Source organism: Oncorhynchus kisutch, linkage group LG24 (assembly GCF_002021735.2).
Source record: "Oncorhynchus kisutch isolate 150728-3 linkage group LG24, Okis_V2, whole genome shotgun sequence".
Taxonomy (NCBI): domain Eukaryota; kingdom Metazoa; phylum Chordata; class Actinopteri; order Salmoniformes; family Salmonidae; genus Oncorhynchus; species Oncorhynchus kisutch.
In genome coordinates this window covers 41,426,774-41,441,751 of record NC_034197.2, presented here as the reverse complement: position 1 = coordinate 41,441,751, position 14,978 = coordinate 41,426,774, and the positions used below count along the sequence as shown (strand labels likewise).

The following is a 14,978-nucleotide window of genomic DNA, read 5'->3' as shown; positions in this document are numbered from 1 at the left end:
GAAAGTCCAGCAATCGCCAGGACCGTCTCCTAAAGTTGATTCAGCTGCAGGATCGGGGCACCACCAGTACAGAGCTTGCTCAAGAATGGCAGCAGGCAGGTGTGAGTGCATCTGCACGCACAGTGAGGCAAAGACTTTTGGAGGATGGCCTGGTGTCAAGAAGGCCAGCAAAGAAGCCACTTCTCTCCAGGAAAAACATCAGGGACAGACTGATATTCTGCTAAAGGTACAGGGATTGGACTGCTGAGGACTGGGGTAAAGTCATTTTCTCAGATTTAATCCCTTTTCCGATTGTTTGGGGCATCCGGAAAAATTATTGTCCGGAGAAGACAAGGTGAGCGCTACCATCAGTTCTGTGTAATGCCAACAGTAAAGCACCCTGAGACCATTCATGTGTGGGGTTGCTTCTCAGCCAAGGGAGTGGGCTCACTCACAATTTTGCCTAAGAACACAACCATGAATAAAGAATGGTACCAACCCATCCTCCGAGAGCAACTTCTCCCAATCATCCAGGAACAGTTTGGTGAAGAACAATGCCTTTTCCAGCATGATGGAGCACCTTGCCATAAGGCAAAAGTGATACCTAAGTGGCTCAGGGAACAAAACATCGATATTTTGGGTCCATGGACAGGAAACTCCCCAGACCTTAATCCCATTGAGAACTTGTGGTCAATCCTCAAGAGGCGGGTGGACAAACAAAAACTCACAAATTCTGACAAACTCCAAGCATTGATTATGCAAAAATGGTCTGCCATCAGTCAGGATGTGGCCCAGAAGTTAATTGACAGCATGCCAGGGTCGAATTGCAGAGGTCTTGAAAAAGAAGGGTCAACACTGCAAATATTAACTCTTTGCATCAACGTCATGTAATTGTCAAAAGCCTTTGACACTTATGAAATGCCTGTAGTTATACTTCAGTATTCCATAGTACCATCTGACAAAAATATCTAAAGACACTGAAGCAGCAAACTTTGTGGAAATTAATATTTGTGTCATTCTCAAAACTTTTGGCCACAACTGTATAATAGACCAGTTCTCTTTTTTATTAATTGTTTCACCTCTCTGAAGTATCACCCCTGGGGGCAAGTTCAGTAGGACAATGTTGTGGAGCTTTGCAGACAGAAGTGTTATGAATAGAGCTGGCGTGATACTGTATTCTACACATCAGAGAGGCATGTCGGTTCTAGAAATTGTATTTCTATCTGAACATTGCAACCACTTTGTTAGCCTGTTGAACGCAGCCCTGCTCCGATGCCCCTTTACTACTCGTCACCATATAAAACAGGTACACGACGTCTACCATACAAATCACTGGTGGTGGGAGACGTACATTAGTTAATTTAAATGTATTTATTTTTCCACGTCTTGATTTCCGGTTTGCAATTAACTAAGTGCTAGCTCTGGAGTAAAGTCTGAAGTCCAGTCCTTCGTGTCATACAAGGAGTGGAATGATAGCACAAACAGACTGGTACCTGGGCTAGAGAATAAGATAGCTAAGTATGTTGTCTTTAGTGCGTTAGTACTGTAACTTTAATAGTAATCTACATCTCTCTGGGCTGCTTTCACAGACCTACATTTAAAGGGCTCGATTCGATCCGTAGCTCTGAAGATCCACTCTCCAGTGTGATATCAATTTAAAGGCAATCTTCCTGCGTTCACAGTAAAGGCTGCATTGTGTCGGCTCAATCGGAAATAACGCTTGAAATTCAAATCGCGCTATAACTTCTGTGATCCGGGTTGAATCGAGCCCTAAACTTACCTGGACCAAACTGCACTTATTTTATACAGACCACTGATAAATCTTGTCGTTGTTTGGCCATGGATAGAATCCACTTCGACTAACTAGTTCTGGAAAGTGCTTAAATATATATATACACACATACACATAAATAAAGAATCCCTTTAGTAGAAAATTGTGGTTGTGATCATTTCGATTCTGCTTTACATACATTGACTCGATTTAGCTTGACCATAGCTCAAAAAAAAAATGCTTTCATTTTGAGAATATTAATGTAGGTCTATGAAACCGCCCCTCAGTAATACTGTGGTACATCCCTTAGACGAAACAGCACCGTGGTCCCCCCCTTTATGGGTGAAACGGTCAGGTGAGGTGCCGTCAAGCGTAGTAGTACATATTATTCTGTTCCATCGCGCATTGGGGGGGGGGGGGGGGGGGGGGGGTCATTGTTGGCAGTAACTTAAACTTCGGTTGTTATATCCAAAACAAACATCTTAATTTCACCATTAAGGAGTCCAGCTTTAAATACTATAATCAGTGTTATCGTTGATCCACATCACATGTACTGTATTCTATAGAATAAATGCACATTTTATATAGTTAGTATAATGGGGGGGGTGTATGGATTATATCACAAGAGTTTAAAACTGGGTGGTTCGAGCCCTGAATGCTGATAGTACAAATTGTCATACCCTGGCTGTTCTAATTACGTTGGTAACCAGTTTATAACAGCATTAAGGCACCTCGGGTTTGTGGTATACGACCAATATACCACGGGCTAAGAGCTGTATCCAGGCACTCCTCGTTGTGTCGTGCCTAAGAACAGCCCTTTTACCTGTGGTATATTGGCCATATACACCAAACTCCCCGAGGTGCCTTATCGCTTAAATATCGCACTCAGATAACGTAAGCCGATTCCCCCTAAGATGAATAGCTATGCTAAATACATTTTTAAAATAAAGTCTTACCTGATACAAAAATGGGTCAATGTCTTCTTTGTATTTTTTTGTGCTCAATTGTTTGCTTTTTTTTTTATTAGAGAAAGGCATTGGTAATTTTATTAATTTAATGTTAATGTAAATGCATTGAACACACACACACACACACACAAGCTATTCAAAGACGATTGATTCGTTGGCACATGCATTTTCTGTAAAGATGCATCTGAGAAATGCTAAATATTCGTTGAGGCAACACTCCAGACTAGCGGTAAGTAAACAGAAGGTGGTGTGTCAAGAGACTCCAGGTCAGATCTTCTAATCCAGGCTCATGTCCTCGTCATCATCCTTCTTGTCTTTATCCTTGTCAGTCCCTTCCATGGCTTTGGCAAACGCTTCCACATCTAAAACAGAATTTAACAAAACATGGGGGGTTTCAGTGCTTTGCTCAAGGGGGCAGCAGATGGTATATTGATGCCAACCTCTGGTTACGAGCCTGTCTCTAACTTCAAGGCAACTGCTGCCCCCTGTTTGCCACATGTGCTTACTGCTTGTGTGAGGATGTGTAAATGATGTTATTATTATATTATTATTCACCTCCTTTGTTTGCAGCATCAACAGCCGCAGAGGGCAGACCAAACTGGTTCATGAGAGGTCCGAGCTGTCCTGATGCCAAGGCACTGCTGAACATACTCATCGCCTGGGAAGAGACACACACACACAGAGAGAGGAGTTGAGCATTTAAGGGAATGTTGAGGAGGTCCTTTTGTCAGTCATACCCAATCAAATGTTTCTCTATAAACTAGGAGATAGACTGTCCGTAAAAATTTAAAAAAATCCTTAACCTGTTGGAACTGTGGCGAGGTGAGTGTGTTCTGGATCTCTTCTGCACTCTGAGGTAGAGACTCTCCCGAGGGCAGGTAGGGTAGGAGCCTCTGCTGTACCTCAGAGTTAGACAGGATAGGAGCCATGATCTCCGGGGTACACACACTGGCCAGGTCCACTGAGGAGAGGGTCAACACAATGATAAAACACACATTATTACTTCATAAAGACGTAATACCAGATATGTTAACGGTCTACTCATATGAAGAAAAATCTAAAGAAAATGTCCACGTGAACTGTAGTCATGTGTTGCCTACAATACACTCTTTAAAAAAATAAATAATAATCCCTATTTAGCCATCTAAAAACAAGCTAATTGTTACAAAAAGTGAGAAAAACAAAGCCACTAATTATCTGTAGAATGTATACTACTTCTCCCCATCAATGTCCATTTCTGTCGTCCGCTTACCGTCACCTCCCTGCACGGCGACGGCAGCCGACATGGCCGGCACGTTCATAGTGGCCAGGATGCTCTGCAGATCGCTGAGCTGGATGGGCTGGGTGGGGGAGCCGACGGCTGCCGGCACGACGGGGGTCTGGGCTGCAGCAACAAATCCAATCAAATCAACGTTTATTCGTCAGACGGGACGTGGCCTAGGGAGCTAAAGCCGAAACCTCAACCACAAATGTCTACAGTGTCGGCAGGTGACTCTTAACCATTGCCCTTTTGCTCTCCATCTTCCCCCCCTCTTTCTACATATTCAATAAACTAACTAAATGTGTGTGTGTATATACACATACTTTTGTATGTGGACACCCCTTGAAATTAGTGGATTCGGCTATATCAGCCACACCCGTTCACAACTTGCAGACTTGTTTACATGTTGCTGTGCGTTTTGTTGCCAACCTTACTTTGCTACCTGACAACTTTACGGTTTTTATTTTTTAATTACCGTTTATATTTTTTGTTTTTTCCCCCCCTCACGCAACTTTTTATCTGGACGTGGTTCAACAGGACCTCCACCAGCCGAAGCTAAGTAGTAACATTAACATGATGCCTTCTAATTGCAGTCGCTGTACTCATAATATACAGGAGAACGATCGCCTTACGGCGAGGATAGCTGTGCTGCAAGCCCAGCTTCAGACGCAATCGTTAGGCGAGGGTAATTTCAGTGTAGGAAAGGATGAAACAGCAGTAGAGATAGTAGTATAAATCCCCTCGCACGGTCCCCGCAGCCGGACAACTTTCTCACAGTTTCTGGAAGGAAATGCTGTAGGAATGCTCAACAGGTGTCGCTCATTCAGCCGACAGAAACTTTCAACCGGTTTTCCCCATTAAGCAGCGAGTCGGAGTCAGAGGCCGAGTCTTCTCGTCTCTACTCTTCCCGTTACGGGGTCTGAGACGCCGAAGCTTCCCACCATTAGCTGACAAATTGAAAACTCTAGTCATTGGAGACTCCATTACCCGCAGTATTAGATTTAAAATGAATCATCCAGCGACCATACACTGATTACCAGGGGGCAGAGCTACCGACATTAAGGCTAATCTGAAGAAGGTGCTGGCTAAAGCTAAAACTGGCGAGTGTAGAGAGTATAGGGATATTGTTATCCAGGTCGGCACCAACGATGTTAGGATGAAACAGTCAGAGATCACCAAGCGCAACATAGCGTCAGCGTGTAAATCAGCTAGAAAGATGTCGGCATCGAGTAATTGTCGCTGGCCCCCTCCCAGTAAGGGGAAGTGATGAGCTCTACAGCAGAGTCTCACAACTCAATCGCTGGTTGAAAACCATTTTCTGCCCCTCCCAAAAGATAGAATTTTTTAGATAATTGGCCCTCTTTCTGGGACTCACCCACAAACAGGACCAAGCCTGGCCTGTTGAGGAGTGACGGACTCCATCCTAGCTGGAGGGGTGCTCTCATCTTATCTACCAACATAGACAGGGCTCTAACTCCTCTAGCTCCACAATGAAATTAGGTTGCAAGCCAGTGTGCTAGTGGCAGACTGGCTAACAGCCTGTAGTCAGCTCAGCTATCCCCATTGAGACCGTGTCCGTGCCTTGATGTAGGTTGATTGGCCTGACTGAAACATGGCTCAAGCCTGATGAATTTACTGTGTTAAATGAGGCCTCACCTCCTGGTTACACTAGTGACCATATCCCCCGTGCATCCCTCAAAAGGCGGAGGTGTTGCTAACATTTACTATAGCAAATTTCAATTTACAAAAAAATAATTTAAAAAAAGACCTCTTGAGCTTCTAGTCATGAAATCTATGCAGCCTACTCAATCACTTTTTATAGCTACTGTTTACAGGCCTCCTGGGCCATATACAGCGTTCCTCATTGAGTTCCCTGAATTCCTATCGGACCTTGTAGTCATAGCAGATAATATTCTAATCTTTGGTGATTTTAATATTCACATGGAAAAGTCCACAGACCCACTCCAAAAGGCTTTCGGAGCCATCATCGACTCAGTGGGTTTTGTCCAACATGTCTCTGGACCTACTTACTGCCACAGTCACACTCTGGACCTAGTTTTGTCCCATGGAATAAATGTGGTGGATCTTAATGTTTTTCCTCATAATCCTGGACTATCGGACCACCATTTTATTACGTTTGCAATCGCAACAAATAATCTGCTCAGACCCCAACCAAGGAGCATCAAAAGCCGTGCAATAAATTCTCAGACAACCCAAAGATTCCTAGATGCCCTTCCAGACTCACTCCACCTACCCAAGGACGCCAGAGTACAAAAATCAGTTAACCACCTAACCGAGGAACTCAATTTAACCTTGTGCAATACCGTAGGTGCAGTTGCACCCCTAAAAACGAAAAACATTTGTCATAAGAAACAAGCTCCCCGGCATACAGAAAATACCCGAGCTCTGAAGCAAGCTTCCAGAAAATTGGAATGGAAATGGCGCCACACCAAACTGGAAGTCTTCCGACTAGCTTGGAAAGACAGTACCGTGCAGTACCGTAGAGCCCTTACTGCTGCTCGATCATCCTATTTTTCTAACTTAATTGAGGAAAATAAGAACAATCCGAAATTCCTTTTTGATACTGTCGCAAAGCTAACTAAAAAGCAGCATTCCCCAAGAGAGGATGGCTTTCACTTCAGCAGTGATAAATTCATGAACTTTGTGGAAAAGATTATGATTATTAGAAAGCAAATTACGGACTCCTCTTTAAATCTGCGTATTCCTCCAAAGCTCAGTTGTCCTGAGTCTGCACAACTCTGCCAGGACCTAGGATCAAGAGAGACACTCAAGTGTTTTAGTACTATATCTCTTGACACAATGATGAAAATAATCATGGCCTCTAAACCTTCAAGCTGCATACTGGACCCTATTCCAACTAAACTACTGAAAGAGCTGCTTCCTGTGCTTGGCCCTCCTATGTTGAACATAATAAACGTCTCTCTATCCACTGGATGTGTACCAAACTCACTAAAAGTGGCAGTAATAAAGCCTCTCTTGAAAAACCCAAACCTTGACCCAGAAAATAAATAACTATCGGCCTATATCGAATCTTCCATTCTTGTCAATTTTTTGAAAAAGCTGTTGCACAGCAACTCACTGCCTTCCTGAAGACTAACAATGTATACGAAATGCTTCAGTCTGGTTTAAGACCCCATCATAGCACTGAGACTGCACTTGTAAAGGTGGTAAATGACCTTTTAATGGCATCAGACCGAGGCTCTGCATCTGTCCTCGTGCTCCTAGACCTTAGTGCTGCTTTTGATACCATCGATCACCACATTCTTTTGGAGAGATTGGAAACCCAAATTGGTCTACACGGACAAGTTTTGACCTGGTTTAGATCTTATCTGTCGGAAAGATATCAGTTTGTCTCTGAATGGTTTGTCCTCTGACAAATCAACTAAAAATGTTGTTGTTCCTCAAGGCTCTGTTTTGGGACCACTATTGTTTTCACTATATATTTTACCTCTTGGGGATGTCATTCAAAAACAAATGTTAATTTTCACTGCTATGCGGATGACACACAGCTGTACATTTCAATGAAACATGGTGAAGGCCCAAAATTGCCCTCGCTAGAAGCCTGTGTTTTCAGACATAAGGAAGTGGATGGCTGCAAACTTTCTACTTTTAAACTCTGACAAAACAGAGATCCTTGTTCTAGGTCCCAAGAAACAAAGATCTTCTGTTGAATCCGACAATTAATCTTGATGGTTGTACAGTCGTCTCAAATTAAACTGTGAAGGATCTCTGCGTTACTCTGGACCCTGATCTCTCTTTTGAAGAACATATCAAGACTGTTTCAAGGACAGCTTTTTTCCATCTATTCGAAAAATCTGAAACTTTCTGGCCAAAAATTATGCAGAAAAATGAATCCATGCTTTGGTTACTTCTAGGTTAGACTACCGCAATGCTCTACTTTCCGGCTACCCGGATAAAGCACTAAATAAACATCAGTTAGTGCTAAATACGGCTGCTAGAATCTTGACTAGAACCCAAAAAATGTGATCATATTACTCCAGTGCTCCTACCTCTCTCCGATTTGGTCCTGCTGTACGTACCTACAGTCACAAGACGCAGGCCTCCTAATTGTCCCTAGAGTTTCTAAGCAAACAGCTGGAGGCAGGGCTTTCTCCCATGTGAGAGACGCAGACTCGGTCTCAACCTTTAAGTCTTTACTGAAGAGTCATCTCTTCAGTGGGTCATATGATTGAGTGTAGTCTGGCCCAGGAGTGTGAAGGTGAACGGAAAGGCTCTAGAGCAACGAACCGCGACTTGCTGTCTCTGCCTGGCAGGTTCCCCTCTTTCCACTGGGATTCTCTGCCCCTCACCCTATTACAGGGGCTGAGTCACTGGCTTACTGGTGCTCTTTCATGCCGTCCCTAGGAAGGGTGCGTCACTTGAGTGGGTTGAGTCACTGACGTGATCTTCCGGTCTGGGTTGGCGCCCCCCGCCCACGGGTTGTGCCGTGGCGGAGATCTTTGTGGGCTATACTCGGCCTCGTCTCAGGATGGTAAGTTGGTGTTTGAAGATATCCCTCTAGTGGTGTGGGGGCTGTGCTTTGGCAAAGTGGGTGGGGTTATCCTTCCTGTATGGCCCTGTCCGGGGGTGTCCTCGGATGGGGCCACTGTCTCCTGACCCCTCCTGTCTCAGCCTCCAGTATTTATGCTGCAGTAGTTTGTGTCGGGGGGCTAGGGTCAGTTTGTTATATCTGGAGTACTTCTCCTGTCTTATCCGGTGTCCTGTGTGAATTTAAGTGTGCTCTCTAATTCTCTCCTTCTTTCTCCCTCTGGGAGGACCTGAGCCCTAGGACCATTCCTCAGGACTACCTGGCATGATGACTCCTTACTGTCCCCAGTCCACCTGGCCGTGCTGCTGCTCCAGTTTCAACTGTTCTGCCTGCGGCTATGGAACACTGACCTGTTCACCAGACGTGCCGTTTTCAACTCTCTAGAGACAGCAGGAGCGGTAGAGATACTCTTAATGATCGGCTATGAAAAGCCAATTGACGTTTACTCCTGAGGTGCTGACTTGCTGCACCCAACAACTACTGTGATTATTATTATTTGATCATGCTGGCCACCCCTCATAACCTAGAGAGGAACCAGGCTTTGGCCTTCTAGGGAGTTTTTCCTAGCCACCGTGCTTCTACAGCTGCATTGCTTGCTGTTTGGGGTTTTAGGCTGGTTTTCTGTACAGCACTGAGATATCAGCTGATTTAAGAAGGGCTATATAAATACATTTGGTGTGTATAAAATCGAGCACACAGCCATGCAATCTCCATAGACAAACATTGGCAGTAGAATGGCCTTACTGAAGAGCTCAGTGAATTTCAACGTGGCACAGTCACATGATGCCAACTTTCCAACAAGTCTGTTGGTCAAATTTCTGCCCTGCTAGAGCTGCCCTGGTTTACTATAACTGCTGTTATTGTGAAGTGGAAACGTCTAGGAGCAACAACGGCTCAGCCGCGAAGTGGTAGGCCACACAAGCTCACAGAACGGGACTGACGAGTGCTAAAGCGCGTTAAAATGGTCTGTCCTCAGATGCAACACTCACTACAGAGTTCCAAACTGCCTCTGGAAGCAACGTCAGCACAAGAACTTTGTCGGGAGCTTCATCAAATGGGTTTCCATGGCCGAGCAGCTGCACACAAGCCTAACATCACCTTTTGCAAAGCCAGGAGTGGTGTAAAGATCTCAGCCATTGGACTCTAGAGCAGTGGAAACATGTTCTCTGGAGTGATGAAATACACTTGGAAGATGGGTTTGGCAGATGTTAGGACAACGCTACCTGACAAAATGCATAATGCCAACTGTAAAGTTTGGTGGAGGAGGAATAATGGTTCAGGCCCCTTAGTCCACTGAAGGGAAATCTGAACACTACAGCATACAATGACATTCTAGACGATACTGTGCTTCCAACTTTGTGGCAACAGTTTGGGGAAGGCCCTCTCCTGTTTCAGCATGACAATCCCCCTGTGCACAAAGAGAGGTCCATACAGAATTGGTTTGTCGAGATCGGTGTTGAAGAACTTGACTGGCCTGCACAGAGCCCTGACCTCAACCCTATCGGACACCTTTGGGATGAATTAGAACACTGACTGCGAGCCAGGCTTAATCGCCCAACATCAGTACCCGACCTCACCAATGCTCTTGTGGCTGAATGGACGCAAGTAACCCCTGCAGCAATGTTCCAACACCTAGTGGAAAGCCTTCCCAGAAGAGTGGAGGCTGTTATAGCAGCAAAGAGTGGGGACCAACTCCATATTAATGCCCATGATTTTGGAATGAGATGTTGGACGTGCAGGTGTCCACATACTTTGGGTCATGTAGTGTGAGATAGATAGAGATATATATATATATATATATATATCTCTATCTATATATATACACACACACACACATACATACACACACACACACACACACTTTGACATTGCACCGTTTACACTTGCGTCAGACAGGCAGAATACAGTGGGGTGTAAACGGGACAATAAAATATAAAAGGTAATAACCAATAAACCAATAAGGTGCAATACTATAGACAGAAGATATGGTAATAACAGTACCAGCAGGAGTGGTGGGGGTGACAGTGGGGGAGGCAGCGGAGGTGGCAGCAGGGGTAACTGGGGTGGTGGGGGCCACGGTCGAACTGATCCTGGTGGTGGTGGAACCGGAGGAGGGGGTGACGGCCGCAGACTGACTACGAGAGCTGTGGTGGGGAGGGAAGAGCGGAGGAATTATAATGATTTGTTATGACGTGTACTGTGATCGTAGCGTAGCTTGTATCTAGCACTCTGACATTTCAATTTTGAAATGCGATCTCAACTGGCCCACAGAGAATGAAAGCGTCAGGACGAGACAGCAGTTCTGAGACAGTTGAAATAATGCATCAAACTGTTTATGGATATACACAAAAACCATGTCAACAGAACTGGTAAAAATGTAATTTAATGCAGCTGGTTTTCCGTCTCTCCAACTTCAGTCTGACGTGATTGTTTTAGCTGTGTAGTTGGCTGGCTACGGAGCCAAAGGAACGAAGGAACAGCTTCTTCAGCACGGCTGTGCTGATCTAGGGTACTCTGCTCCACCTCGACCGCAGCACAGCTGTAAAAGTCGTATCACACGCCCTCCCCCTCCCTCCACCCTGCTAGGGCCTCTTACCTGGAGGATGAGGAGCTGGTAGCAGGGCCTCCACTGCCTAACAGACTGGCCAGACCTGGTCCTGCTAGGGCCCCTAGACCACCAAGTCCTCCCAGACCAGTCGGTCCAATCAGCTGCATCAGCTGTGTGTGGCTCATGTTACCCAGGAGGCTTTGCAGGCCACCCTCACCTGGGGGAAGAAAAAAACATTTCTTAACTTAAGAGACGAAACAATTCAAATAAATTGTTATAAAAATGTTGAGTGGTCTGTGTGTGTCCTACCTCCTAGAGCAGACAGCTCATGGCTGCTACTGCCTCCACTGCCCAGTGTTCCAGGCATGGGAGGGTTGTTCAGGTACTCATTCACCTTACGGCAATACTCCTCGTCCTTGTCCGATTTAGGCTCCTGGTGATCACAGGAATCAATAACATTAAGAGATCAATATCAAAAGTATTGGCTCTTGGTGACAAGAGAAATGGATAACATCATAAAGAATGAATAAAGTATAAAAAGGCCATGTGAAGTAAAAAAATTAAATAAAATAAAAAATTAAGTGTTTTATATCCTATTTTAAAAACAGCTAATGAAACTAACACTGTAATAGTGTGTAAACATATGATCTGCGTTATTTTCTGATTGTATTTTTAACTATCAACACTGGACCTTCTAAAATCAACAGGTTTGCATGGGGCGGGAGTTTTTTTCCAAATCAAATCAAATGTATTTGTCACATACACATGGTTAGCAGACGTTAATGCGAGTGTAGCGAAATGCTTGTGCTTCTAGTTCCGACAATGCAGCATTCCATGGTGACCTCACCATACGTAAAAAAATAGAATAATAATAATTGGTTAACAGACCAATAAAAAAGAGCATTCCAAATCTCTCTACCAATAACAGCTAGGATTCAGTTCTAGCTTGAGAAATAGTTATTTGGCTCATTTGTTATATATTTTTTGCACATTTTAATGTTAATCTATTACAGTAAGATACTGAATTGTTCCCAAGAAAACATTAAATATAGTAAATAAACAGCTGCTTTGGGCCTTTAAGGGTCTAACAAAAATCCCATAATTTCCTTGACTGGTCCCAGACCCATTTATACTGTCTTGCCAAACTCCTATGGTCATTGTCACACATTTGGCAAGACAGTACCAACAGACCTGGGACCACCAGGCTAATTAATTCCCACCTTGCCTGCTATAGTTCTATGTCAAAAGAAATGGTATTATGTTAAATGTTATGTGTAATGTTAATTCAACCCTCACCTGCATCCAGAAGAACAGCCTCTTGGATCCAGCCTTGAACTTGAGCACAAACACCCGCCCAGTGGTACACTGGCTCACCTTCTTGAACTCACAGTCATCAGGGAAGATGATCAGGTCCTGGAATCAAAAACAAACAAGCAAGGATATTATAAAACTTACCGGAAACCATCACCTTTTCACTGGGTTAATATTGTATAAAGTTGTTAGATATTCTTCAGTTTATATACTGTTTCACTACCAGAGAAATCATAGCCTGGTACAAGATTCTGTTTGTGCAGTTTTACAATCTCCATTGCTGCCAGCTTTGGGCAAACCAAAATTGGGACCAGTCTAGAGACACTACGACATCTGATTCAACTTGATCTAAATCCAGCAATCCACTCACATCATCAACATTTCCAGATCCCCGGTCCTTCCAGCAGAAGTGGATGAGGGAGTCGTCCGTCTGTTGGACGTACACACTGCCCTTACGCTTGTCCGGTGTCACTGTGCTACCCTTCATGGTCATCTTACCGGCACGAAACTCCACCAGATATTTACTGGACGAGCCCCGGGAGCCTGACACCAGGCTGGGGAATAGGGCACCTGAAGACATGATGATCCTCGGGTTGTTGACAGACACGTAGGCCTGTTGGTTTAATTCTGAAGTGGGAGGAGACAATAAAAAATAAAAAAATGTTTTCCTGACCTAGCAGACAGTTGCACGAGCATGCTTAAAAAATTACTATTAACAACATAGTATTGTTCTGCAGTGTCACGTAATTTTGAACTACTATTACTTGGACATTATATACACTGAACAAAAGTATATAAAAACACAACATGCAACAATCCACAATTGGATTTGGCCAGGGTAGGCAGTCATTGTAAAATTAGAATTTGTTCTTTACTGACTTGTCTAGTTAAATTAAATATTAAATTAAATAAAAAACTGTAACCTGTCAGGTTGATGGATAATCTTGGCAACGGAGAAATGCTCACTAACAGGGATGTAAACAACTTTGTGTGCTAAATCTCAGAGGAAAAACTCCGTGCGTATGGAACATTTCAGGGATCTTTTATTTCAACTCATGAAAAACACTTTACATGTTGCGTTTATTTTATTTTAGTTCAGTGTAACTAAGCTAGAAAAATATTTGATTGGACAATTAAACTGCAGTTTCAAGACGAGACAAATCAACCAAAATATGTTGTTTGGCTAACTATCAATAAGAAATTGATAGGATGGAAACGTATAATCTAAAACAACATTTCGCTTGTGTCTGGCTGTGTCATGATACCTGCTAGCTAGTTAGCATAAGCTAAGTAGCTAGCTAACGTTAGCTCATGACAAGGCTAAAAACTCTTAAGCTGAGGACGGGACTAGTTTTTCAAAACCGTCATTCTCAAGAAAAACACATATCGATGTTCTCTCAAATTTAACTGAATAATTCATCTTTCTACATTTCACGTACAGTATACAATTTTTTATTGAATTACCTGAAGTTTAGCTGGCAACAAAAGTTATGTATCAGACTTCCTCGTTGCTCTTCTTCGTGGGTTTGCGTGAACTGTTCGCTTCTTCTATGGTGACTCTTTCGCAATTCTACCAGTAGAAAACGTGACCATCGCCACTCAAATAGAAATGGCAAGCACATTGGATTTCCTGTGTGGTTTTTATTTTCCTGGATCTTAAACCCAAGGATATACTGCTCAATTAAAAAATGTAAAAATGTGTTGTCCTGTGAGATTTTGTAAACAGAGATTAAAGGCTTCCAATAGTGTATAAAAAAAAGTGTATCATGGAAAGTCAAATATGACTTTACCATTACAAATAAAGTGTATTACAACGAATGCCCCTTGCTTAGATAGGCTTTGTCCTCGTTTGCTACACTAGTGTCAAATGTGGGTCTCGAGGCTACCAAAGACACGTGACAATAGAACTCTAGGATGGTCATAGTTCTATTTAATTCTACATGTGCATGCCTCTCTGGTGGCCTCACAGGCGCCATCCCACTTCTGACACCAATGTCTCATATGTACGGCAACTGGGAAGTAGTCCTCCATAGGAATGAATGGAATTCTACAGTATTTCAATTACATTTTTTCAAGGATAAAATTACATGTATTTAAATATTTTTGTAATGGGGACAGTAACTTTCCAGAAATTATACTTTAAGGAAAAGGTTGTATATATATATATATGTATGTATGTTTAGCTCACATAATATTTCTTACACAAGCATTTTGCTACACCTGCAATAACATCTGCTATATATTTGTATGTGACCAATAACATTGTACTTGATTTAAAAGTATGCATTAAGGTGTCTGGAATAGAATAAACACGTAAAAAAAATGTAGACATTAATAAATGCATTTCAATAACATCAAAATACATTTTTACAACGGTGGAGGAGTGTCAAGATGGAGGCTTCAAAACAGCGCCTCCTATTAGTCACATCTAGTATATATATATATATATAAATCATTGTTAGGTAAACTAGTAAGAAGCCTACCTAAGCAAGACTTGTTACAAAACAATGCCAGGTTAGACCTATCAATAAAGTTCCAAAATCTGATGCAGGATGTGGTGGGGTTCATGT

The 14,978-nt window shown here is 43.1% G+C and overlaps 1 protein-coding gene across 1 annotated transcript; it reads right to left on the bottom strand.

Annotated features, from left to right (window-relative positions):
• Positions 1 to 2,730: 2,730 nt before the first annotated feature.
• Positions 2,731 to 14,004, bottom strand: adrm1 (ADRM1 26S proteasome ubiquitin receptor). The gene is made up of 10 exons (XM_020473324.2): positions 13,873 to 14,004; positions 12,779 to 13,035; positions 12,394 to 12,510; positions 11,407 to 11,530; positions 11,146 to 11,314; positions 10,551 to 10,693; positions 3,971 to 4,102; positions 3,522 to 3,679; positions 3,274 to 3,376; positions 2,731 to 3,080 (listed from the first exon to the last, which is right to left on the bottom strand). The coding sequence occupies exons 2-10, from the start codon at positions 12,986 to 12,988 to the stop codon at positions 2,995 to 2,997; spliced, it is 1,242 nt and encodes a 413-aa protein (XP_020328913.1). The 5' UTR covers positions 12,989 to 13,035; positions 13,873 to 14,004; the 3' UTR covers positions 2,731 to 2,994.
• Between the last annotated feature and the right edge of the window lie 974 nt (positions 14,005 to 14,978).

What these genes read in the sequence shown, in the direction of transcription:
- adrm1 (XM_020473324.2), bottom strand. Translation starts at nt 12,988, where the DNA reads ATGTCTTCAGGTGCCCTATTCCCCAGCCTGGTGTCAGGCTCCCGGGGC. An exon ending in TGAGCTGTCTGCTCTAGGAG is followed by an intron (nt 11,315 to 11,406) that starts GTAGGACACACA and finishes TTCTTCCCCCAG; the next exon opens with GTGAGGGTGGCCTGCAAAGC. An exon ending in CGCCGTGCAGGGAGGTGACG is followed by an intron (nt 3,680 to 3,970) that starts GTAAGCGGACGA and finishes CCCTCTCCTCAG; the next exon opens with TGGACCTGGCCAGTGTGTGT.